This window comes from Acanthisitta chloris, unplaced genomic scaffold, assembly GCF_000695815.1.
Source record: "Acanthisitta chloris isolate BGI_N310 unplaced genomic scaffold, ASM69581v1 scaffold630, whole genome shotgun sequence".
Lineage (NCBI taxonomy): Eukaryota > Metazoa > Chordata > Aves > Passeriformes > Acanthisittidae > Acanthisitta > Acanthisitta chloris.
The window spans coordinates 108,763-133,829 of NW_008650916.1; the positions used below are offsets into that span (position 1 = coordinate 108,763).

Below are 25,067 nucleotides of genomic sequence, written 5' to 3' on the forward strand. Positions count from 1 at the left end.
TAACTCCTACTTTTGCACTTTTTAGCAAACTCAAAAGAACTGCTTGTAGTAACTCCCTTGAGATAATTTTTCAACCACTTTCATCAAAGCTGACTTCTGAGCCTGCTAGGCTCATGCTCTTTTTCATTTTCCTTACTTGGACATGAGAAGTACTTTTTAAATAACGGATCTGATTTTTTTTTTTATTTCCAGGAGCTCTTTATTCATCCGTTCACCCACCCCGGACTTATTTTTAAATAAAAACAATCAAGCAAAATTTTATCCTGTTTTGGGAGGGTGTTCACCACTTTAGGATGTTTGCACCCATGAATCATATCTGCAAGTATTTTCCCTTTATGTATTCATTTTAAACTCCCACTAAAGTTGCCTGGGAGAAGAGATCAACCCTCACCTGACTACAACCTCCTTTCAGGGAGTTGTAGAGGGCAATAAAGTCACCCCACACTAAACACAAGACAAACTGAGCACATTTATAATAACTTCAGAAAGACATGTTAATATTGATCACAAACTCACCTTCAATGCCCAGATTTGAGTTAAAGATTGTTTTTAAATGCCATTCCGCTTACATTTTAATACAAACATTCATACATACACACCCCAAGCACTATTTTTCATGAAAGTTTTCTCTCCTAACAAAAATACTTAATGAAGACAAGATGATACAAGATTAATACGGTCCTTGAGAAAACGGCAACCATTTCTCTCTGTTATGCTTCCTATCATATGATATGAACAGTATAAAATTTTATCATGTCCTTAGCTTTCTATTTACTTGTAAATGTTTGCATGACAGATATGCTAATTAATTATAGCTAACAATTTGCACTGCTGCACAGGCTCTGAAGTTTTGTGTGCTTGGAGGTGGGTTGGTTTTTTTGGAAGGGAAGGTAATAGAAGAAATCAAATCCTGGCAACAAGACATATTTCTTTAACTGTTGCCCAAGGGCATAATTTTTTTGAATATGGCAGTGAGAGAGAATGAGAACTTCTACTAGAAGCAGCTGAATGAGAAGATGCATAAACCACACCAAGTTCTGATAATCTCTGCAGAAGAACTTTCTGCCAGAAGGTTTGTAGCATCAGGCTAAATATTTTCTACTGGACACTGTCATGGCTTTTACAATTATTTTAATTTCCATCTGAAGAAGCATAATTGAAAAACAAAAAAGAAACAAACAACCCAAAACGGATTCTCCAAGTTGCTGTCTGCCTTCCAGAGAAATGGAAAAACTAATTCTGTCTGTGATGATACTAATTCTATGCAAAGTTTTTCCAGCCCCTATTCAGTGATGCACTAAATACTGGGCCAGTAATCTAGTAAAAACTGAAGGATGTTAGAGAAACTGCATGTCGTAGCTATGGGAAATCATCTCTGTCAAACAATTCCATATCAAGTACAGAAAGTACCCTTTATTACTCAATTTGGATGACAGAAAATAATCATTCCATCTGCACTGCAGTATCTGTGAGCTGGGTGCTTTTAAGTGGAATCACTCATGGAACCATGTTGTATAAATCTGTGTGGCCTGTAAGCATGAATTATTATCCAGGACATCCTGACAGAAATTCAGGTAGTTTGCTTCAAACTTATTGATTCTTGTAACTTCCAGATGGAAGTGACATTCTAAATACTAAGAAAATGCTGATCTTCTTCATCACTAATATGGGGAAAACCTGCTTTGTTGGGGGATAAATAACTTACTAATATACAAGGCATTTTAGAAGTGTTCACCTCGATGCTGTCAAATTCTACAGGCAAAGAAACAGTTACAATCACATCCATGGAGGAACTGAGCACACCACATATCTTGCATGTACACAGGTTTCGATCACTTTGATAACATCTACCCGGATCATCTTAAAACAGACTTGATTACTACTTAAGACTTCTCTTACTTAAGACTTACTACTTAAGAATTCTCAACCAAAAGCAACATATCTGGAGCACTCAGGCCTCATGACCTTCTTGATAATTCTAATAATGACATGCTTAATTAAAAATCCATACACGTGACACCTTACCTTTGATGCCATACGCATGAACAGCGAGTTTTGATCTTCTGCTGTCCTCATCTTCTCATTTTTGACCAAATCCTTCAGGTTCATACTATCATCATCCTGGAAGTACCTTACTCTCTCTTTATCTACATGAGTAGGGACCTGGAAACAAACACATTAAAAATAAATATTAGCCCAATGAGAAAGATCAGCTATAAAATTCAAATCCTAATTTCAACAAGTCTAAAAAATCATGAATCAAGCTAAGCACATCTGAAATAACTGGGCTGACTGCTTCATTTATCTAAGGAAAAGAACATCTTTCTCTTTCTGCAATTGTATCAGTATGACTAAACAAAAATACAGCTTCTTTCCACAATCACTCCATCCTTCTGGTATCAGAGCTACAACATTGCCACTGAGGAAAGATGTATAGAAATTCACTGAAACAGTTAATGAGCTCAGAAAAATGAAACACTATAAAAAGTAATTTTCATTACTGACAATTCAAAAGCCTTTGTAAAGTCACAGACACTACTGAGACATAGTAACCACAGACAGTACTGAAAACTTGCGTGAATATGGTACCTCTGCTGGGAAATGTTGCCACATTAGACAGAGTGCACCAGAGAACAGAGATGTCCTTTAGGGCAGGACTAAACTAAATCCCAAAGGAGCACAGGGAATGGGCATTAACATAAAGCAAGACGGCATTTTCCAAAATGGAAACAACAGGAGGATGACAACAAATTCCTCATCCTCTTGTGTTTTTCATGCCTCCATAGCAGCGTTGCAAACTGATCTGTCCTACTAATCAAGAACATGCTTTCTAGAACTACGAAATACTGTCACCTCCTCTTATCTCAAAAAGATCAAAATATTACCACATTTACTGTTACAAGCAATTATCCTAAGAATAAAACACTGCTCCAGCCTCCAAGCTTCTCACTGTTCCCCAAAGCATTTGTTACAAAGATTAGGTCATAATTATTATTATGAGAAGTAGACATATTTTTAATAGGAAGAAAAGTAAAATTAGCCCCTGAGACCTGAGTATCTCAGTAAAATCTTTCTAATATTGGAAATACTCAGCCCTTCTAATCTTTATTATTTACATAATTTTATGTCTTATGAACTACTTGGCTAAGAGACTGTGATAACTTGAAAAACCTACTTTTCCTTGAATGTGCATTTAAATAAGCCCTAAAGTGATCCCTAGGGAAATGCAGTCTGAAAATAAACTTCACATATGCTTAATAAATATGTACTCTAACACTTAATTATAATCATTTTCTGAAAGGAACTTTTTAACTACCTATTGACATTCTGATAAGACACTCATTAATTATGGCATCATAAAAGTAAAACCACAAAATCATGTAAGAATTACACTTTAATACTCACATTTGTAAAACTTACCATCTGTCGCTTTCTCCGTCCTCCTTTGGGCTCCTGTGGTTCAGCTGGGCCAGTCACAGGCCATGCCCTTCCACTCTGATCTGTTCTGACAAGGACCACTTGTTCAGCCTCGTGACTGCTTGAAGCCTGTGTCAGGTTTATGACATATTTTAAAACAGATGGTACAGACAAGTCAAAAGAAATACCCAACCATATTAAATAAATATTTTAAATCCTAAAGACTAAATAAGAGGTACTTTACATCTTGTGTGCTCATTATAATTCAAAGCAGACAGTGTTACCTTAACAAGGTATTCTTTTTCACATACAAAAAGAACAAAGTATTCAAAATATATTAGGCAAGTTAAGTGCAGAGTTAATAAATATTTTCCAAAAGAACCAATTTTGTATTCTTGCTTTTTTCTCATACAGCTTCATCCCCAGAAGACATACAATGCTTCTGAAGACTTAAATAGATAAGATTGAATTAATATACAACACTATCATTATAATGTTATATTTCTGAAATGCTGCAGCACATTACCACTTCTGGGCTTTTTGTGGATTGGGGGTGTGGGGAGGTTTTCTGTGTTTAATGTATTTCTTTCCTTTCAAAACTTGGCTGTGCTAGTTGGGCTGAAGTGGAGTTAACTTTCTTCACAGTGGCTGTCATGGGGCTATGTTTAGGATTTGTGCAGAACACAGGGCTGATAATGTAGAAATATTTTTGTTACTGCTGAGTAGAGCTTACACAGAGCCAGGACCTTTACTGCTTTTTGTACTGCCACAGTGGCAAAGGAAGTTGGAGGTGCATGGGAGGTTGGGAGGAGACAGCCAGGATAGGTGACTCAAGCTGACCAAAGGGATATTCCACACCATATGACATCATGCTCAGTATATAAGGTGAGAGGAAGAAGGAGGAAGGGGGGACATCTGGAGTGATGGCGTTTGTCTTCCCAAGGAACCGTTACGCGTGATGGGGCCCTGCTCTCCTGCAGATGGCTGAACACCTCCTGCTTGTGGGAAGCAGCGAATTAATTCCTTGTTTCGCTTTGCTTGTGTGTGCAGCTTTTGCTGTCTCTGTTAAACTGTCTTTATGTCAACCCATGAGCTTTTCTAGCTTTTACCCTTCTGATTCTCTCCCCCATCCTGCTGGTGGAGGAGCGTGTGAGCAGCACGTGGTTTTTGACTGCTGGCTGGGGTTAAACCACAACGTTGGCTAACAAACTAGCCAAAACATTAGCTATTGCTTTTAAACACAGTCCATTAGATCAGACTTTTGTTTCCTGCACTGCACCTACCATCAGTTATAGATCATTTTCATTGGAGTGTAGCACTGAAATTTTTTAAATCTTGTTCTAGGATATGCAAAATAGGAAATGCAAACAGCTCAACACAAGTATCTCCCTCTATGCAGAACAAATGAGTAGATATACACTGATTATTTAAGTCAAGTTAAATTGTAGACTGAGGCAGAAATGACAACATTTAAATCATCCATTCATGTGCCAAAATAGATGGAAACAATAACAAACATTTACCTGACATTATGTCAAATAAATCCTTTGCCTTTGGATGGCAAACACACTCAACCTCAGATAAATTACATTTGTATTTAATTACTGCTTCTACATACCAAAAGAAAATTGGAAATCACGAGCAGACTATCTTCTAAACCTGACTAAACCAAGCTCTTGAGGTGCTAGAGGTGTGAGGACTGGGCAACAAGGGAAGCTTTCACACACTCACCCTTGATCCTCATGGTGAAATAGAACTACCAGTTCATCTGCTGGAAAAGCGACACAGCACAAGCAATGCAGATTTTGAATGTACTAAGGGCAAATGCTGAACAAACTGACTAGGACTGTTGCCTTACTGCATTTTCTACTCATAGATTTTAAAAAACCCCAGTCTAATCAGGGATATGGAAGTCAATCACTCCCCTGGCTTCAGCAACCACAAGACAATGAAGCTTAAGATTCTAATGGAAGTGAGGAAGGCAAGTAACACAAGAAAAAGCCTGGATTACAGGAAAATGGACTTCAGTTTATTCAGGCTGGATTTCATGAGAGATGTTAATGAATGACAAAGGTGTCAAAGAGAGCTGTTGGATCTTCAAGGAAAACCTCCACAGAGGATGAGAAGAGTCCATTTGATCTGCTCTTTGCCTAAATGGGAAACTTCAAACAAAGCTCATAAAACAAAAAGGAAGTTTACAGAAGGTGAAACCTGACAAAAGTTACCCAGGAGGACCCCAGGGTAAACCCTTTCCAGGCATACAGGGATAGAATTAGGAAAACCACAGCTGAAGCTTAAACTAGCAAGAGATGCAAAAAACAAAAAGAAGGGATTCTGTGGGCATACTGGATATCTACCTATAAGCAAGGACGATATAGGTCTGCTGCTGAAAGAGAAGAAAGACCATGAAAGAGGCTAAGACACTCAGTACCTTGCTAGTCATTACCAGCAAGGTCTGCCCTTGGCCTTCTCAGGCTGCAGTGCCTACCAGTAGAGCTTGGAGGACAGAAGTATACCTGCAAGAAGGACCAAACTTAAGGCTCACTTAAGCAAAGTTGAATTAAGCTAGCATATGGATCTTGTTGGGATGCACACATTATGTGGGACTAGAGGTCTCTCCCTATCACATCTGAAGAGTCGTGGTAGATGGTACTGGAAAAAGGTAAATGTACACAGTAATCTTCAGAAAGGTGAAAAAGAAACACCTGGGGAAGAACAGAATGATCACACCTCAGTCCCCAAACAAATTACAGAACCAGTCCTCATGGAAGCCCCTTCCGAGCCCAAGAACAACAGCAAGGTGACTGGGAAGAGCCAACAGAGATTTGCAAATGACAAATCATGCCTGATGAATTTCCCCTCTGCAGTGAGACAACTGGTTCAGTGCACAAGGAAAAGTACCAGGGATGTTGTTTAGCTTGAAGTTTGCAAGCTTCCCCATGCAGTCTCACAGTATTTTTGTGGCATAATTGGAGGGATGTGTAGACTGCAGAATGGGTGGGAAATTGTGTGGATTTCCATGCTCAAAAAGTAGTTGTCAGTACTTCACAGACTAACTGGCACCACTCATAGTTTACCTATCACATTGTTACAGATGCTAATCCTCATGGCTTGATCTCTACAAACACAAATTCTACACCCTGGACAATGGAACAGAATACACTTTCAGCTAGTTTGCTGACACACCAAATAGGTGGGATGGGGATATGGCTGACTTGAGTGTAGGGTTTCCATTCAGAGGGAGCTCAACAACCAGAAAGAATAGGCTGACAGGAATGTCAAACAAATGCCAAGTCTTGCACCTGGGGTCAAACTCATGCATTGGCAAAGGTTGAAGACAGACTATGGGGCAACTCCGTATGAAAAAGTCTGGGGATACTTTGTAGACAGTCAAAAAAAAGTTTGTGAGCCAGCTGATCACATCCTGAGCTCTGTTTTCCATCTCATAGGTTATACAAAGAAAGGAGAATTCTAGAGGACAAACTGCTAGCCTTAATCATGCACATACAATTTCTAACATCAATTTAGTACCCACAGAAGAACTGCAAAAACCATAATTTTCAAAAGATTCTATAAAGTAGTAAGATTACAGAGGGAAATGGCCAACTGAAAGAAGCTTAAAGCATTCATTCCCCCAAATCTGCTCTAGCTCTGGACAAAATACAGTAGGAAAATGCTCTGAAATAGCTCTTTATTTTTTAATAAGAATGTAGCATTGAAACATGGTTGAGTGAAATAATCAGCTTTCTCAAACACTAAAAAATAATTTCCCCTTCCATAAAACTTATAAATTGTTTTCTTGGAAATGCATTTTCAAATTAACATCTTTTGTACTACCAGTTAGAAGTTCTTCAGCAATTTTCCACTCTATATTTTTATATTTAACACTGTTACAGATACAAAACAGTCTTTCACACTAAAGAACATAGACTTCCTGTGTTTTTATACAGCACATAATACAACTGCCTATTTCAAAGGGATATAGAGCTTTGCAAGTCTCTGCATTGCCTTTGTTATTCTTGTAATGAACAGATATCAGTAAGAAATCTTTTATTCTTAGCAAAAACCAGTTTGCTTACTGTTATTACTGCAGTCAACAAGTTCTAACCTGTTCTCTTTAATGAGACCATCCAGTGGTAAATGCACATCTTACCAGCTATTTCACAATTACTAGCACCTGACAAAGCATGAAGACCTTTTCATGGCCTATGAGCCAAAAAAATATTATTAAGTATTTTCCTTTTTCTTTAATATGCTTATTATAACTGATGCAAGAGTGGGGAGTGTGGACCATTAGATAAAATATGTACTGAATTAATTGAGTCAGAATACTACAGCTGGCAAAGTTTTTTGTGTTTTATGAGGGTTTGGAGGGTTTTCCCCCCTAATTTAAAGAGTCCTGAGTCCTGACACAAGATATGTAATACTGACAATAATGTATTTAAACTTCTTATTCCAGAGAAAAGGAAAAAAATGATAGTAATTTCTCACTTTAGAATACAAAGCACACAACAAACACTAAAAAAAAAAAAAAAAGAAAGGAAAAAAAAAGAAGTGGTCTGTCAAAGAGAAATTAAAAGGAGCAGATAAAAGGATCAAATAATTATGGACAGTATGAAGACTAATGTGAGGTCATGTTAGAGACTAACAGTAAATGCATACTAGGAACCAATGGATTAATGCCAGGTATGATTATTCAGAAGATTAAAGGTGCTATTAGAGGTAAAGACATCCTTCAGAAGTCTAAATCCTGTCTAGATAGGACAGAACTAAAAACACAGCATAACGACAGAAAGTTAATTGTATTAACATAAAAAAACAAGGGAAAAGTTGATTTTTAGGAGGATCTTACTAACAATAATTACTAAAGCTATTTCTAAACATCTTAGAAGCAGAAAGCTTTCTGGTAGAAAAATAAATTGACATTTGAGTAACAAATTAATTCTCTGCATTTTAAATATAAGACTTTTCTATTCAATAGTCTTTAAAAGAACAAATAAAAAAGGAAAAAATACTAGAATAAACTCTACAAATCATCTTTAAACTGAAATATCAGTAAAAGAAGTTTTCAAGCAGCTGCCATGAAGCAATGATTTTCACTAGGCCTCACAAAAAAAGAATTCCAATATATAATGTTCATATCCTTCACCATGTATTATATCCCTAAAATAGGTCTCAGTACAAAAATAACAGAAAGTGGCAAATACAATATAAACCTTTGAAATGTGCCAAAGGATAATTCTGGGAATTCCAGGGCAATGCATCTAACATTGGTAATGGACAAATTCACACAAGTATAATAAAACCCAGAATTCCTTCATACTCAAACAAATATGGCATATAAAGAGCCTTTACAGGAAAAAATCATGAGTCACAGAAGTAATAGACTTTTCTGAAGGATTTGAAGGAGTGTGAATGCCAATATAAAAGCAAAAGTTACTTAATGCTCTCATTTTATTGGTTGCTATTTTCTTTAGACATTTATAGACTTGCATCCCTAGGGCTACATGACATAGGATATGGTACCACCTATGTGGTGAACGTGATATAGTAATTACTCATTAATTATTATCATCAGATAAATAATATCTCTATTAATATAATTACAATGTAAGTTTTTAATACATATTAAATTACTTTAAATATGATATTGTTAAAGTTGAGACTGAGGCACAGCCACTGCCCCTGAATCTTGTGATGACTGCTGAACAAACAATATAGTTTACAGTCTGAAACGAACAAAAATAGTGTGTATTTCCAGAATGAGCAGGGAATTGTTTGCTGCCATTAATAAAGGAACATGAATTTTCACTTCAGGCCAATTAAATATGCAAAGTACACAATTGTTCTCACCAAATGTACAAACCACTATAGAGCAATTAACACCCAACTGAAAGAAACAAAGCAGACAAGTCTGGTTTTGAAAGATAAAAGCTTTAAGTTAAATACATAAATAAATGAAGTGTAGTTCTGAAAAATATTTTTGAACTCTCCAGAGATGCCTCCTGTTCCATAATCCAGCAGGAAAAAGCCAAAAGCTCTGCCACAGCAGGCAGAGAAGCAGACACTGGAGTAGATGAATAAAGGAAGCAATCAGGCCAAGCATCTGAGATAGGATCTACTCAATCAGAACTGCTTTTCAATGTTAATAGCTAAAGGGAATAAAATATATTTTAAGAGTCACTATACTGTGGGGTAGGGAACAACTAGAGACAGAAAAGAACACATTTATTTTTAATTACTGAGCCAACAAAAAGCTGGATGCTGCATGAATTGAGAGCTGTTTGCAAATGTTTACTGAGAGCTACACTCAACTAGTACAAGCACAGTGTAATGAAAGAATCACAAAGCTCAGCAACACTCTTCAGCAAGGCACAAACCTCTACAATGGAATACTAGCTATGGATAAATCAGATGCTGCACTAAGCATGCCACCTGCTTCCTTTCCCTTACGGCCTAGGGCCAATGGAAATGCTTTGACTGTTGTCTTATTCCTCTATCGGGAAAGTCTGTCCTGAAGTTATAATATTAAATAAGTGTCTAGAAGACATTTAGCACTTCTCAGAGTGCTGGACACAGCTATTTCTTCCACCCACTGCCTCCTGTTCTCTTCCATTGCTCCTTCTTCTTCCATTTCAGTTACCCTTCTGTTAGGATCTCAGGTTGTGTTCACACATCAAACCACAGTTATCAGGATGAGTCGATTCATCTCATCTAAAAGGAGCAGTCTGCATCCTTCAGTGCTGGCTATTTGCAAGGGCACCACATCTCATCACTGAGGAGGTGGTGCAGTCACTGTGTGGAGACTCCATGAAACTGGTTTCAAAGCATCTAAGCTACCCTTCAAGCTCTGCCATTTGTTCTGATTAATGGCACTGCAACCTTCAAGATAATGCTCATAAAATCAGTAGGTAGACCATTCTCCATAGCAAGACTGAGGTTTGGATCTCACAGCAAGATAAAATTAAAATGGTCAGAGGTCTATAACAGCAGTCCATTGCATAAAAGTTGTGTCTTTGATTCAGGTTTCTTACAGCAGGAAAAAATCAGATTAAGAGAAATAGCAGCATGAGGAAGGAAAGCAAGAGCAAACTTCTAACTAGGTTAAAACTTCAGTATTTCAAAAAAGACTCGGTACACATATTAATATGAGCCACTATTACAACTTCAAAAGGTATTAAGCTAACATAGAAATGACATTTTAAAAAGGTTTTACAAGATCAGAAAGCTGACCTGCCATAATCAGGACCTTGTGCTTAACAGCGAAGGGAAGCACTAGAAAATCTAATGCAGGCTCTAACACAGACATGAACTAGTCTACAGAAGAGTATCTTTATCAGGTAGTCCTGGGATTGTGTATAAACCATGAGACTGAAAAAGCCCCAAAACTTCAAACCACAGAAAAGGATTAGGTCTCTATCCACTTTTCTCCCCAGTCAGTGAGCAACATAGGTTAATAACACATTATGTAAAAAAATTCATTTGTTCTTATTGATATAAAATCAATTGCCCTTCATCAATTCTTTGTTCTTGTATTACGAAAAGGGTATTTTAGCTAAACTGTTTATTACTCAGAATAAGTAACCTGACCTTCTTGTTAATCTCCTCTTTATAAAATGCCTCCAATCATCCCTGCATGCAAAAATCTTCCTGTTTGCTCTCAGTACTTATTTTCTTAGAGCACCTCTAAGATTAGGATGATCAGAATAATATCTCGTGAGTAGAATGGACACACACGCGAACCTTAAATCAAGTTCAGTAAGTCATACTGCCTGCCTGTGGAAGCAAGACTGGAACCAGCAATCTGTAACTTACAGCAGCTTGTAATGAGTCTGCATAGCTTTAACACACAAAATATATTCCTAATTTATGGTTCACAATCACAAATGGTTTTATAGGCCAAGTATTTTAAGTCTAAAAAGGTTCAACACCATGTATTTAACCAAGGTGGTGCAAGGATAAAGAGAAGCGTAAGTGAGGTTCTACATTCCCATTTGGGACTGGAAGCATCTACTGCACCAGAAAGGCTTTGTAGGAATGCTTTTGCTTTTCTGTTTTCTTGGGGTCAAATTTTTTAAGAAAACCAGAATTTACTCTGAGGAAACACAGTGAAAGGGTCGATACAGCAGTAAAAATATGCAATTCAACATGGTATTAGCAGAAAAACAGAGCCAGAAAAACTGGCACCATCAGGTACAAGTGCTGTATGGTACCCAAGTTTTATCCACTCTGCCCTTCCATACTTTTAACGTGTACCGAAACTATAAGGTATTTTACATCATTTAGTTACTGATACAATCTCTCCAATACTTGTTAATTGTGAAAGCCAATTTCCTATAAATTACATTCAGGAAGCTAAAGCACTTTGTCTTAATATGGTTTTGCCTTGTAAATAATTGTGTCATCTTCTCTTACTGACATTGACAAGAGTGTTCAGGAAATACACTTACCAATAACTGCATATAGCTATTAGTTTTAAAAAGTATGCAGTAATGATATTAAAGCTGTTCTGCAAAAGTATACCCACTTCATTATTCCCTGTTCCAGATAGATCTAGTCAACTCTGTATGGAAAACACAAACTTTTGCTGAAGGAATGGCACAGCCATCTTGCAGACAAGATTCAAGTGTGATGGAACAGCAGAAAAAAAATGATGAGCTGGAAACATCTGAGAGTAAACAGGCCATGAGCCATCTGTTGCTGTATCTCCCCACCATCTGAAGTTCCAAATAAAATCACAGATTTTTATTGTGCATTTAGTGAGGATCATTAGTTCCCAGCTTGCTAGTTTTTATACAAATGTCTCACCTATACTTTTCTGTGAAGCAGTTTTAAATAATTTTTAAAGGATTCTTTATATATCATAAGCCTATAAGCATTACTACAACTGTATTTAAGTTCTGGATTGGTTAAGTCACAATGAAAGGCCACTCCACCATGTGATATTAAAACATATTATAAGTAAATTTTGACAACCAAATGTTTTTATTGCAGAAAAATATCTGTGTTTATAGCCTCAATTCCCAAACCTAAAATTAAACATCCCAGCACACCTGCAATTTTGAAGGTTAATTTTCAGGGTAATTTGGCTTTTGAATTTTTTCAGTTTGTTTAGTATAGATTTGGGGTTTTTTTTTAAATAAAGAAAAAGCCACACATCAGAAGCACTGATTATTTTCCTTCTTTCTTCCACTTCCTATTCTAAAGTATTAGTCACCATCTAAATTTTTCATGCATATACACATATATACAAACACACATGTACACACACATCCCACTTTACTTTCAGATAACTGTCTCACTGTCATTTTTAAGCTATTTGTGAAAAGGTCAATCTTGAAAACACGTGAAAAATAAACATATGTTCTTGTTTTACCCTATTATCAGTATTGGAACCAATAGAATATAATTTTAGGTTTGTTTCACATCTGATTCCTCTCAGCTACGCCTAATGTCGTATGGTTTACTTGTCTCAGGATAATAACTGTGCTGCAAATAGCTTCTCTGGATAAAGATTCAGCATGCCCCATCCTGTCTCTCCTAACGCAAAACTGTACATAATGGGATGCAATGGATGCAATTTTATCATAAAGAGGATTTGAGATATAAGCCAAACTGTTGTATTCAGCTTCCTTTTTGAAAAATGGAGTTAGTTCTTCAAAAAGAGTTCGAAATTGTAATTTATACTGAGCGAGGTTCCCTAGAATTCTCCCTCAGTCTGGACTCTAATGCATCTCAGGGATCCAAATTAAACATCAGAACTTCAATACATCAAAATCTGTGTTCAGATAGGAGGTGTTGGAAACTTCATCATCCTGGTTACTTATACTCAAGAAGAATAATTAAATACAAATAGCAGAAGCATTTGAAGTACACGATGCTCATGATACTGTGAAGTTTTTCACTAAAAGACAAGTGCTGCTTGTGCCATAAAACTAGCTAAATCAACTATTCCTTGCACTATAAATCTTCTCCACCTGAGACGTACAAGCAATAGACTGGAGAGCGTTACTCTTACAGATGCAACAGGCAGCCTGGAAAAGGTTTTCTCCTTTACAGCAGCATCACATCATCATGTCAGTCAGATGCCTACTGTAAAGTGAAAGGTTGTGCCTGCCAGAATTCAAGACTATTGCTATACAGATATCTTCCATGCCCAAGAGGCTTAACAGAAGCGTTACACACTCTTCAGCAGAAAAACGTTAGATTTTATTAGGATTTTTTTCCTCCATCCTGAGGAATATATGTTAGAGAGTGAGAGAAAGAGAGAGAGAGACAGAGAGAGTGTACACACACACATATATCAATCAGTGTTAAATTCATTATGCTTTAATTATATTTACTAATCATACTGGACCAAAGGGTGATGGAATTCCACAGAAAATTCTGTTATTCAAATGAAGATTTGCTTTGCTGAAATAATTCATATTTTCCTTACATATTTTCAAAAGCATGACAGAAAAGCCTGTATTTGTTTCTATTTTTCAGAACTCTCTTCTTTTAAATACTCTGTGATTGCATATCCTCTACCATGTTATTTTGCTTAAAGTACCACCTTCTAGCTTTCATTCAATTTTGTATTGATTTTGTATTTTAAACACAATTCATCATTATTAAGAACTGTCTCTAGCATTTGCTCAGCAGAAACTACTCTGTGCTTCCTGCATACTAATTAAATGCTATGGAACACAGAAACAGGCTTAGGGGTGAGAAGCATTTTTTCCAAGCCATATTTCATTTGGTATTGAAAACAGTTTTAAAAGATGCATATTCTTACACTATATTCATCCACCTTCATGCTGTTGGACAAGATGATTCCTGAAGTCCCTTCCAACTGCTATATTCTATATTCTGCCTCTTCCTCATTTAAATTTTTACCTCCCTTTTTTTGCACCACCAAACAACACTGCAAATTATGTGCCTCAAAGGAGTGCTATTGTTCCACATATATTTTGTCAAATAAAAATACTCAATAAAATCATAAATTACATCAGTTGTGACTGGTACTGACAAAGGCAGAGGTAACATCCTCATAACCAATGCACTCAAACTTAGAGCTGTGCAGCACTTTCTGATAACAGAAATACAAGCTGTACTTAGGAGCTAAACTGTGAAAACGTGGGAGCTATTTTTTAAATGCTGAAGTCCCCACAATCTTCTGCTCTCTCCTTACATTCACATTTTCATCACCTATCCTAACTCAGAAACCTTATGCTATAGCAGCCTCCTCTTTATACAGCTTCACTAGGGCTCAAAGTGCAGCTTTGCTTTCTCAAAATGTCCATGCCAAATTAGATATAAGCATCTGAAAATATGCATCATGTAATCACAGAATTTCATAGAATTTTAGGGGCTGGAATAGACCTTATAGATCATCTAGTCCCAATTCCCTGCCATGGGCAGGGACACCTCCCACCAGACCAAGTTGCTCAAGGCTTCATCTAACCTGGCTTTGAACACTGCCAGGGTTGGAGCATCCACTGCCTCCCTGGGCAGCCTGTGCCAGTGTCTCACCACCCTCACAGGAAAAAAACTTTTCCTAATATCTAGGTTAAATTACCCCTGGTTCAATTTGAATCTAATCCTATCACAAATGAAATCAAAAGTTTTTTGATTTACAAAGACTCTGAAGGTTGCCTCCTGCTTAAACTCATAACAAGCACAATTTACATTTTAGTTCATCTTCTTAAAAGGATCTTTGCGTGTGCATTCACTGTAGTTGCATACATGTGACACAAGTATTTAAGTAAAACACCCATTAAGAGCCCAAATTTCATTAACAGATAGTTTAACCATATCCATACTAACATTTATAGGGTTACATACTTAAGGTATCCTGCAGTGAATAACAGAGGGGATCTACCCAAGCTGAGACCTGGTGAAATATATCAACTGAGAAATGAAAGGTTTTTAAACCACAAGCATCAGTTTTTGAAAACTGCACTTCAAAACCACATTTTTGGGGTTGCTTGGAGTAGAATTCCTGTCTAAGTCAAACCAACTATAAAATTAGTCAAAAAGTCACGCTGTAAAGGCTGGATTTGTCTCTATTCTCACTTACAAAGAACAGATAAATAAAACAAGGATTGAAGTTAGCATTTCAGAGTCCCTTCAGTATGTAGTTTGTTGATCACTTTAAGGCAGAATAAACCAGCACCACTGTCAAAAGAATTGATCCTATCCTCTGTACAAACCCCAGCTGTCCATACACCCCCTTACACTAGCACGAGTCTTCACTCGATCACACAGTGAACTGAATTGGGAAATTGATCCATGTCCAATTAATCAAGAAGAAAAAAATCTTCCTAGGGAGATGCATTCAAAATTGCCTTCATTGCTTCTTGATTTATCTCCCCAGTTCTTCCAATAGAAATCAAAATAAGGCAAAGCCACGTTTCAGGACCTCCCAGCATGACATTGGCCACGCTGCTCCAAGGAAGCAGAGACAGACCTGCCTGAAACAAAATTACTCATCTTTGTTACTGGAGGCAAAGCTATCAAATTTTGGGATCAATGGGACATCCATTTCTGTGGAATCTGCTTCAGGTATCTCACTTGCAATACATCTGGCTGAAAGGGCTGAGGCTGTCATTTGGGTGGGCAAAGATACAGAAAGACTGATTGACACAGTACCAAACACATCTTCACAAAACAGCTTCTCTTGTGTTAAGAGATGGTTTCTGAACTTCTGGGCTGTTTAGACAGTGTGATATAGCTGGCCCTTGACACACAGGAGTACCAAGCACATTCTTCTTGTGTCAGTAATCCAAAATCAGTTTGAAGCTGTAAACCCTGCAAGACTACCCTGGCACTAGCACAAAGACAGGACTTAGGACAGAGCAACTCAGCTCTGCTCACACTCAAAAGCCACATAATATAGACCAGAAGTGCCCAGGATACAGGCACAGGCAAGACATATTCATAAAGGCAAGACATCAAGCCTCTAAAATGTACATGAACTCCTTCACCCTCTGTAAAGCAAGCCATGGCTGTAATTAAAACCTGATGACTTCAAATAACTGGATTCCAGATTTTCACCATGGTTTGTGGAGTCTGCCAATTTATCTCAAGCCTAAGAAGCTGAGTGACTTTAGAGCAAGTTGTACAGAGGCTGATGCAATAGTTCAAAAGCTAATCTTTGCAGAATTATAAACATCAATCCTTTTGTATCTATACAGGACTAATTGGATTGAGAAACACAGAAAAGTCCAAACACCAGGACCGTCAACAGTTCTAATTCCCTAACTAAAAGCTCTAATTCCCTAACTGCAAGACAGGCGGACTCTAACATAAAAATAAACATTCTGATATGAATAGACCTAAAAAACAAGCTCCTTCCTACATCTGGAATTATGCAATTAACCTGATCCTGAACTTAGAGAAAGACAACCTGGAACTCACAAGGGTATATACACTTTGCATCCAAGGTACTTCAGAGTGGAAAAAGCTCTGTTTTTAAATCCCTTCAGTCTTCCAAAAGAAGCTCGTGTCAATCACAACTCTAAGGTTGTCAATGTGAAGCTCCCACAGGAGAAGAAGAAAAACAGGGGGTGGACTAAGGGGATTCACAACTTTATCCATCATGCTTAAAGGGAATGAGTGGGTCCACAGGAGTGGACATGCCCTGTAAGTTCCCAGACCCACTTTGAGTAAGGGCACACATAAGGTAAAAGAAAAATCACAATTATTATATACCATGTTCGTGAATAGAAATTATCAGGTCAATTCCTTTGAGGCTTTAGGACAGTCAGATGGTATTTCCAGTCTAGTCAAGTCTATAATACATCCTTCTTTTTCAGTAAGGCTCCACCTGTACTACTTATGTAGGTTTTAGATGGCAGTCCAGAGATAGATTAGCACTTGTATCAGGCCAGCAGGATGCAGACTATTTCTTCATCAGCCTCTCCTTATGTGAACTCTTGCATTGCAGACCTTAGTGCTTCTACATATTGGGAGGAATCTCCCTGTTGCAAAGCAACCTATCACTTGATAAAACCACAAGCTGTGAGATCAACTGAGAAAGACTGATCTCATGCTATAGATGTTTTCACTTTTTTTTAAAATTACTTTTCCTTTCTGAAAATTCAAGTAGTAGTTACATTTGGTACTTGTGCAATGCCTACATGCTGTTAATTTTTAAAATTCTTTAATTAAAAATTAAGATAAAAATCAGAACCTGGTTAAGACTGACCATAATATTATTCATGGCTCAGTTTCTAAGGAACAGGCGCCCACCAACATTTCTGAGGACCACCTATAACAAGCTCTCTACTTTCCAATTTGAAAATCTGAATGTATTTTTCCTACATAATTAGACAACTCTAATCTGCTTTTATTCAGGTTTTTTATATACATCAAAAATATGCCCAAGAACTGCACTGCAATGAAGCAGTCTACCTACACTGAGCTTTTGTAATTTTAAATTCTTGTGAGTTCAAGGTCTGAGACTTTATACTATTGTCACAAAGTAGTTAGCAAGAGGTCACACATTAACTTCCAGTTCAGTCTGTCATCTAAAGACTGGAGGACTAATAGTCAACGTATGAGGTCTGACATAAAGCCTTTTTGAAAAATGTATTAGTGACTCTTCAAACTCAGTTCACTTGAAGCTGAATTTTCACTATGGAATTGGGGTCAAATTGAACAAGAACATCAGTTTTTGCCTAAAAGCCTCCTCTGCATCATGAGAACAAAGCTCATAAATTAAGATATTGACCCTGTTTCCTTGTAGCTATATCAGTGTTGGTATGGAAGAAGTTTAAAATCCTTTTCTTGAATAACATTTTAAGTGTCAGCTTCTTCAGACACTGGAGTTGTGTAGCAGCTAGCACAGCCAACAGCACAACATGGATCAGCTTCATTTTTAATGGAAGATACATATCATTGCTGAGAAAATACTACCATGGAAGCTGCTAAAGCAAATGGAGAAAGTTTTGTTTACCAACAAAAAGTACAATTCAATTTGAACAGTAACTCACCTAAAGTCACACTTTCTAATATTCCAAACTACATTTGATGTTCTCTAATTCAGCAGCTACCTCTACTATACCATTGTGTTAGCTCAAAGAAAAGAGGAATATTTTCCCCCTTACCTCTCTGTCAGCCTTTGCTGGAATCTGTCCTTGAGTCTCTCTCAACTTGCGAGCATTGTCGAGTTCTGCTTGAAGCTCTGAAGCTAATTCCTTCAAAGAAAATGATAGCACTCCATTAATTTAACCATTTTAAACTTTTAGAAACCTTTATATCAGAATTAACTATTCATTCCATCTCTTTGTGTTGTGAATTTTTTGAACTCTTATGACACAAAAGACTAAAGAAAACATTTTAATATAATTCATGCATTTCTTTACTGGACGTAAACTTTTTAAAAATGTTCAGAATAGAAGTGTCTAAAGTATAAAAACATATATTGCAACAAGAAGACCAGAAAATTATTCTTAAACATTGTTAAGTTATACTAATAAATGCTTTGAATAGCTAAGCATAGATTCTACTTTATGTATAGAAAGATAAATAGGGAATCCTGAACACATCAAGTTATCAAGTGCATAACCTTTCCAGGTTACACATATGCTTTTAAAAAATATATACACATACATATACATATATATATTCATACGTACACACACACACATGCAATGGATCTAGGGAAATATCTCTGGGACATTTTTGCTATGCAGTTTCATATCTTTCTACACGTCATGTTCGACTTTTGCACTTAAGGCCTTATTTTGAATATTGAAATGCACAAAAGGTGGAAAATGAGAAACTGTTTAGAGTCTTGTGTAAATTGTTTTTGATGCTCCTGCTCTCTCATCCATCTCCTTATTAAATAAATACAAGCATTTCAGAATATCTTGAATTGCTAGGAATTGCCAGGTGACAATCTATCAACCTGTAACAAACAGAACCAGTTATACTCTGACCCCTTTGCCAGTTTCATTGATTGGGCTCCAACAACCATGCCCATATTTGCCACCCCAATACTAAGTCATTTGATCAACACCAAGCAGCAAGCCAGTAACAAAAATAGATTCAGAATTCATTTGTCCCACATGGCCAACCTTGAGCTCCAGCCACCAGGACATGCTGTTACACAGCCATCTGCTCTGGTGTGTGGGGATGAACTTGTTTAAACAAGCTGCATCTTCAATCTCATCACAAAAAGCCCATGAAAAATATTTAAAGAGCAACAAGGCAAAGATCAGTTATTTTATTACTTATACTGTCACTGTTCGTTGGAGTTTTTTTTAATTGGGTTAATTGAGTGTGCATATGTAGAAAAATGTATGTAGATATAAAATTAACAGTAAAATTGTAATATTGGTTTCTGCTACATTATTTTCTTCAAAGCAAAACAGAATGATAGAATATTAAGCAAATCATGCTCTCCTCACAGAACACCTGTATACTTTTGGTCAAATTACTTATGTTTGGTTATTGTCAGGTTGAAAAGAAAAAACCCACATTTGCGCCCAAATTTTTGTTTGGGCAATGCTACTGAAGCTGAGGGGGGAAAAAAAAGATTACAAATTTTTGCTGCTCTCCACAAGAGTCTTTGGAAAACTTTCCCCTCCCCAGTACTTTAGCAACTAGTGTATAGATAGCTTCAATAATTTCCCCCTGTAGGAAAATGTGTCAAAATAATATAATAATATCTGATGTGACTATCCCAGTCCCTCACAAACCTATCATCTAATTACATTTATAAACATATTTTTCCTCACAACTGTACTTTTTTAATATTAACTAGGAAAACTCCAGATTAAAACACAGAGGCACCTATTTAAATCATTAACACTCATTATATCTTAGTAGAAAATATACTGCTTGTAGTACTTTTAATTCACTTTTGAAGCTAAGATTTCACATGGACAGGACTTCTAGAAAAGGTATAGCTGTTCAAATATTGTAAAGCTACATACACATTTCTACATCTGAAGTCTGTGAATAAAGAATTCACAATATAAAACTGGTTTGAAAAGTAAGTATTTATAAAATGGACACTTTTTCCTAACAAAATTTGAATTACCTAACAGGGGATTTGACAAAGATCAACATCATGTCCTAATCCAGCAATAATGTCAAAACATCCTAAAACTTCCCACAAATCAAAGAATCTATAGCTGTAAGGAAATACTAATTTAGCACTTGACATCACAACATGTTTTATTTATTACTTCTAAGTGATGCAGGTTTTGGTGCAAACATTGTGTCACAAGGGGCAAACTAAACAGGTGCAGTGAAAATTAAACTTCAAAATATATATACAAAGGCCTATCGGGAAGGGATTAACTTCTAGAAAATACTCAAATACTTCCTTAAGAACAGCTATTCAGAACAAGCACTTGAAAAACATAGCTGAAAAACTAACAGACTATGACCTTGTTATAGCTGAAACTTTCAGGCAGTACTACTGAAAGGAATTAACTCATTACAGCCATGCTGAATGTAATAAATAGATATATATGTATATACTTCCAGGGTTTAATGTTCCAAAAGAGTGAAATTCTTCATCCTTCAGGCTGCTGGCTGAAATAAGCCTCCTAAAGCAACACTAAATGTGCAGCTGTCTCACTCAGGGCAGGCACTTTGTGGAGCTGACCACTAAGCAGTGCACAGTTGTTCTCAATGCAGAGCTGCACGCAGTGGCCTATGTGGCTCCTTTCAGGTATTTCAATACCATAATTAATAAGAATGATCATACAGCAGAGCTATGGACCACAAGCATCTACTTGTGACAAAGCTGATGAAATAAGAAAAGCTCCAGACACTGTCTACCTTGCAACGTAGACAGGGAGCTTCGTAGTTTTCACCTGTTCCCTTCTTAAAAAGACATTAAATACTATTAAAAAGGCAGAGAACAACTGGTTTTGGATATGTTGTTTACACGACAACATGGGGGACCTGAATCCTCTACTCTAGTCTATGAACCACTGCTTTTAAAGCAGAGGTTACTGTAAAAGCAGTATCTTCAAATCCTGCCAAACTCTGCAGGTCTTTATTTTCCTGAATCAATATCCTTTTAAAAAACTCAAGACAATACACCAATTAAATCACTGTGAGCTTTAAAGAAAAACTGCAGTAAATCATGACAGTTTTTCAAAGGCATTACCATGTCTCCCATAAGTTCTGCTTTCACAATCCTCGCTCCCAGTCTGTTCATCTCCTCTTCACTAAGGACCCGAGGTGGCTCGTCCTTTGATGATCTGCAAAACACCAGCTGCACTCAACCCATAGGAAAACAATGTGGTAGTCACCTGTGTAATTAAGTATTATGTGCCTACTATACTGCCACGTATGTTCCTATTGTCAAAATAATTGAAAACAACACATCATAAAAAAATATTTGCAGTCACAAGTTGCCAAGGATTCTGAAACTGAAGAACTTAAACACAATTTTTATGAAGTTTGTTTCCTTTTACTTTTGCAATCAATTAAATTGAAAAGCAGCACCTATAAACATTTTCCCAGCATGAAAAAACAAATTAAGATTTAAAAAAAAAAAAAAGAAAAAACTATGGGAAACAGAAGCAGAAGGAGTTATTTCAACCCACTCTAATTCTCCTTTTAGGCTTTGGCCATGCTTTTACTTCTCAGCTCCAGTAAAATCACCCATTTATGACTTCTTCTGCTACCCATGTCTTGAAAACTACATATTTTTCCACATTTATCTGTTCACAGTACAATCTCTGTTTTTAACATGCTATGGGTGATAGAGTAGTTTCCATGGAAAATTAACTGGTACCATTTTGAAATATGAAGCCACGCTAGAGAAGCTACAGCTAGTAATAAACAGTATTGTATCTTAATTTTAATATTAAAAGGTCAGTGTATGAGTTCTTACGATATTGAATGAAGTCTCTAGGAAGTACTGCAAAGAGGCATCAAGTAAGTTTGACTCTTGTGCTCTAACCCTAGGAAACACAAATCCAACTAACACTAAAAGCAAAATATCTTGTGCAATAGAGACATAAGAATTGGTTCCTGCTACTAAAAGAGAGAAAGATAATTCACTCACTACTCAATATAGCTAAACCCTGTAGGATTTGTAGAACAGGAAAACTCTAAAGATGGTGTCATCTTTAACTGCCAGATCTCCCCAGTCCTGAAAAAATAATCAAAGTTAACTTTTGTTTTCAAGACACCCAATATAAACCCCAAAAACTCAGCAGACTTTACACTAATTTCACCAGAAACAAAACCCCCAAAGATTAAGTCCTCACTTTCCCTTAACCTCCGTTTTTTCAAAACAAGGCAGACTTATTTCAGTAACAGGAACAAGAGGTGTTTATTACTTCATGTATGCCATTTTCAAGTGGTGCTAGTGCTTGAAACATCATCTGAACTTTTTGAGACCCAAGACATTGTTTTGATTTGCTTTTTATCTTTTCTCAAATTAAACTCTGAAGCAGTCACATTATTAAGTGTGACTTCCTGCAAACACTAGCTGATGGACTTTTCCTCTGGGGAGATCCCTTGGACATCCAATCAGCACTTTTAATTAACCTGTGTCATAACAGTCCAAAATACTTTGATTTATAGGCTGAAGAAACTTCCTCTGTGCTTTAGAAGGGATAAAATTCAAAAGCTATACTTACAGCCTGAGAGATGAGGAACTGAACCAGCAGTACCTATTAATTCAAGCCATCACCTTAAGATGTACTTTTTGTGACTGAGTGACAACACCACAGAAGGAGTACATGTATTACAAGTCTTGAAACTTTAGCAAGAAAAGGAAAGCGGCAGCTTATAAATTATTCCCAACAGAATAATATCCAAACCTGAAATGCTCTAAAAGCCAGAATTCTCTACAGCATTCTACAGAAAAAAAAAAATACAATTCTCACTGAAGGGAACAGGAAGACAGGTCTTTTCAAACACACAGAAACTCAGGAGTTAAGAGTGAGCTTAAAAGAATCTGGAAATGTTAAGTCAATAAGCAGAGGCTATATGGTTTTCTAAGCCTAAGTAACCTCCACTTTACTAATAAATCAGCTCAGTAATTGTATTGGCTAAGAAATATAATTAAAATATCAAAGAAGATACACAATTGGGTTTAACAGTACTAAATCAGAAAACATGCAAAAGAAAATATCAGCCAAACAGTTTCTACGCTTAGCTCTCTTCTGTGAGGAAAAGAAAAAAATTATCTTTTCTAGCACAATAACTGAATTACTTGAACTTGAATAAGCAAACCACTTCCGTACACAATTTCATTTCACAAAATTAACAGCTTTGTCCAGTTACAATTAGCAGTACAATTACTACATGTGGCAAACAAAAGCTAAAAGGTACATTTTTTTGTACTTGCAATTAAAAAAGTGAATCACCACTACTGAACACAAAAAACACTAAAAAGAACTAAAAACCAGACTACTAGACTGTAAAGGAGTAGCTGCTTCTTTGAAGAAAACAATACTGAGGCAACTAACTTTTACTTGGTAATTACACACTCTACAAGGTCTGGCTGGGATGGAATTTAAGTTTTCCATAGCAACGTGGTGGTGCACTTCCCTCCCCATTGCCCCCACTCCTCCCCCTCCCAGGGCACTCTATGATCCCAGAAATTCCCACTGTGCCTTGGCCTTTCTGCAATGAGTTGGGTGGTGAAGTGTCCCTTTACTGTACCATGAACTCTTGCATGGCTAAGGTGGGAGTGCACTGTCCGTACCAGGAACTCCTCTTGCCTGGCCAAGGTGGGAAACGAGCACGAATAATTAGTCATCCCCTGACAGCCTTAGAACATTACTCACCTGAATCACAGCCCAAGTGGAACAGTACCACTGTTACTGGAGTTTAAGATTCCAGTTTCTGATCCAGACTGTGGCCAGGATGGAAATTTACCCATGACTAAAGCCCAGCATGTTGTGACACTACAAACTGCAGTGCTAAGTGAGGTCCTCTGAGCTCTCCTGGACCACAGTGGGCAGTGGCAGCAGCACACCCTGAGTGGGACACCTCTCAGAACTTGCCAACTCTCCAGTGTGCAAAGTTCAGAGGACCATCAAAGAAAGCTGATGACGAAGCCTAGGCCAAAATCCTCCACTCCTTGAGGCTCAACTCTTGCCCATTGAGAAGTTCCAAGACATTTAAGTATTTCACTGAACTTGAGGGGAACCCTTAACAGGCATACTTCTGTACATTTATACATATATATCTTGACACATTTATACACATATATCTCTACAGAAATATCTCTTTGCATCTGTGTGTATGCATGTGAATTGATTTAGATACCCTACAGCAAGCATAGTGTGAATGTTGAAGTCTTGGATCTGTAATTAAGCCACTGTTCTAATTGTAGTAAATTCTATTGACTCATATTGTAAAGGTTAAATTAGTCAATGATGAAGTACTGCTAAAATCTTGTGACCCATCTTAAAACTGTGAGTAAAGCTTATAAGTTATATCAGAAGCCATGTAAAAATTTCACATGGTAAACTGATACTTTTGCAACATCATAACAAGATCAGCTTTTGCTGGTAACTTGGACAGTGGTTCTTTAAGTGATCCTAATGGTTACAGATGCAATCCTTCAGATATCAATGGTTGACCAAGTCTGAGACTATGAATGGACCTAGCCACACTTACTCTCCATTAGGACTTTAGAAAGCAAGGGAGCTCAACTCAGAAACTTGTGACTCAGC

The 25,067-nt window shown here is 37.0% G+C and overlaps 1 protein-coding gene across 1 annotated transcript in view; it reads right to left on the reverse strand.

Annotated features, from left to right (window-relative positions):
* Nucleotides 1-25,067, reverse strand: part of CWF19L2 (CWF19-like 2, cell cycle control (S. pombe)) — a gene marked incomplete at its 5' end in the record, with an annotated part of 56,395 nt that overhangs the window by 21,432 nt on the left and 9,896 nt on the right. Inside the window, 4 exons of the mRNA XM_009070707.1 lie at nt 2,026-2,163; nt 3,421-3,546; nt 18,510-18,599; nt 21,533-21,626. Of these exons, the coding sequence (XP_009068955.1) occupies nt 2,026-2,163; nt 3,421-3,546; nt 18,510-18,599; nt 21,533-21,626 (448 nt within the window). The remainder of the gene's footprint in view (nt 1-2,025; nt 2,164-3,420; nt 3,547-18,509; nt 18,600-21,532; nt 21,627-25,067) is intronic.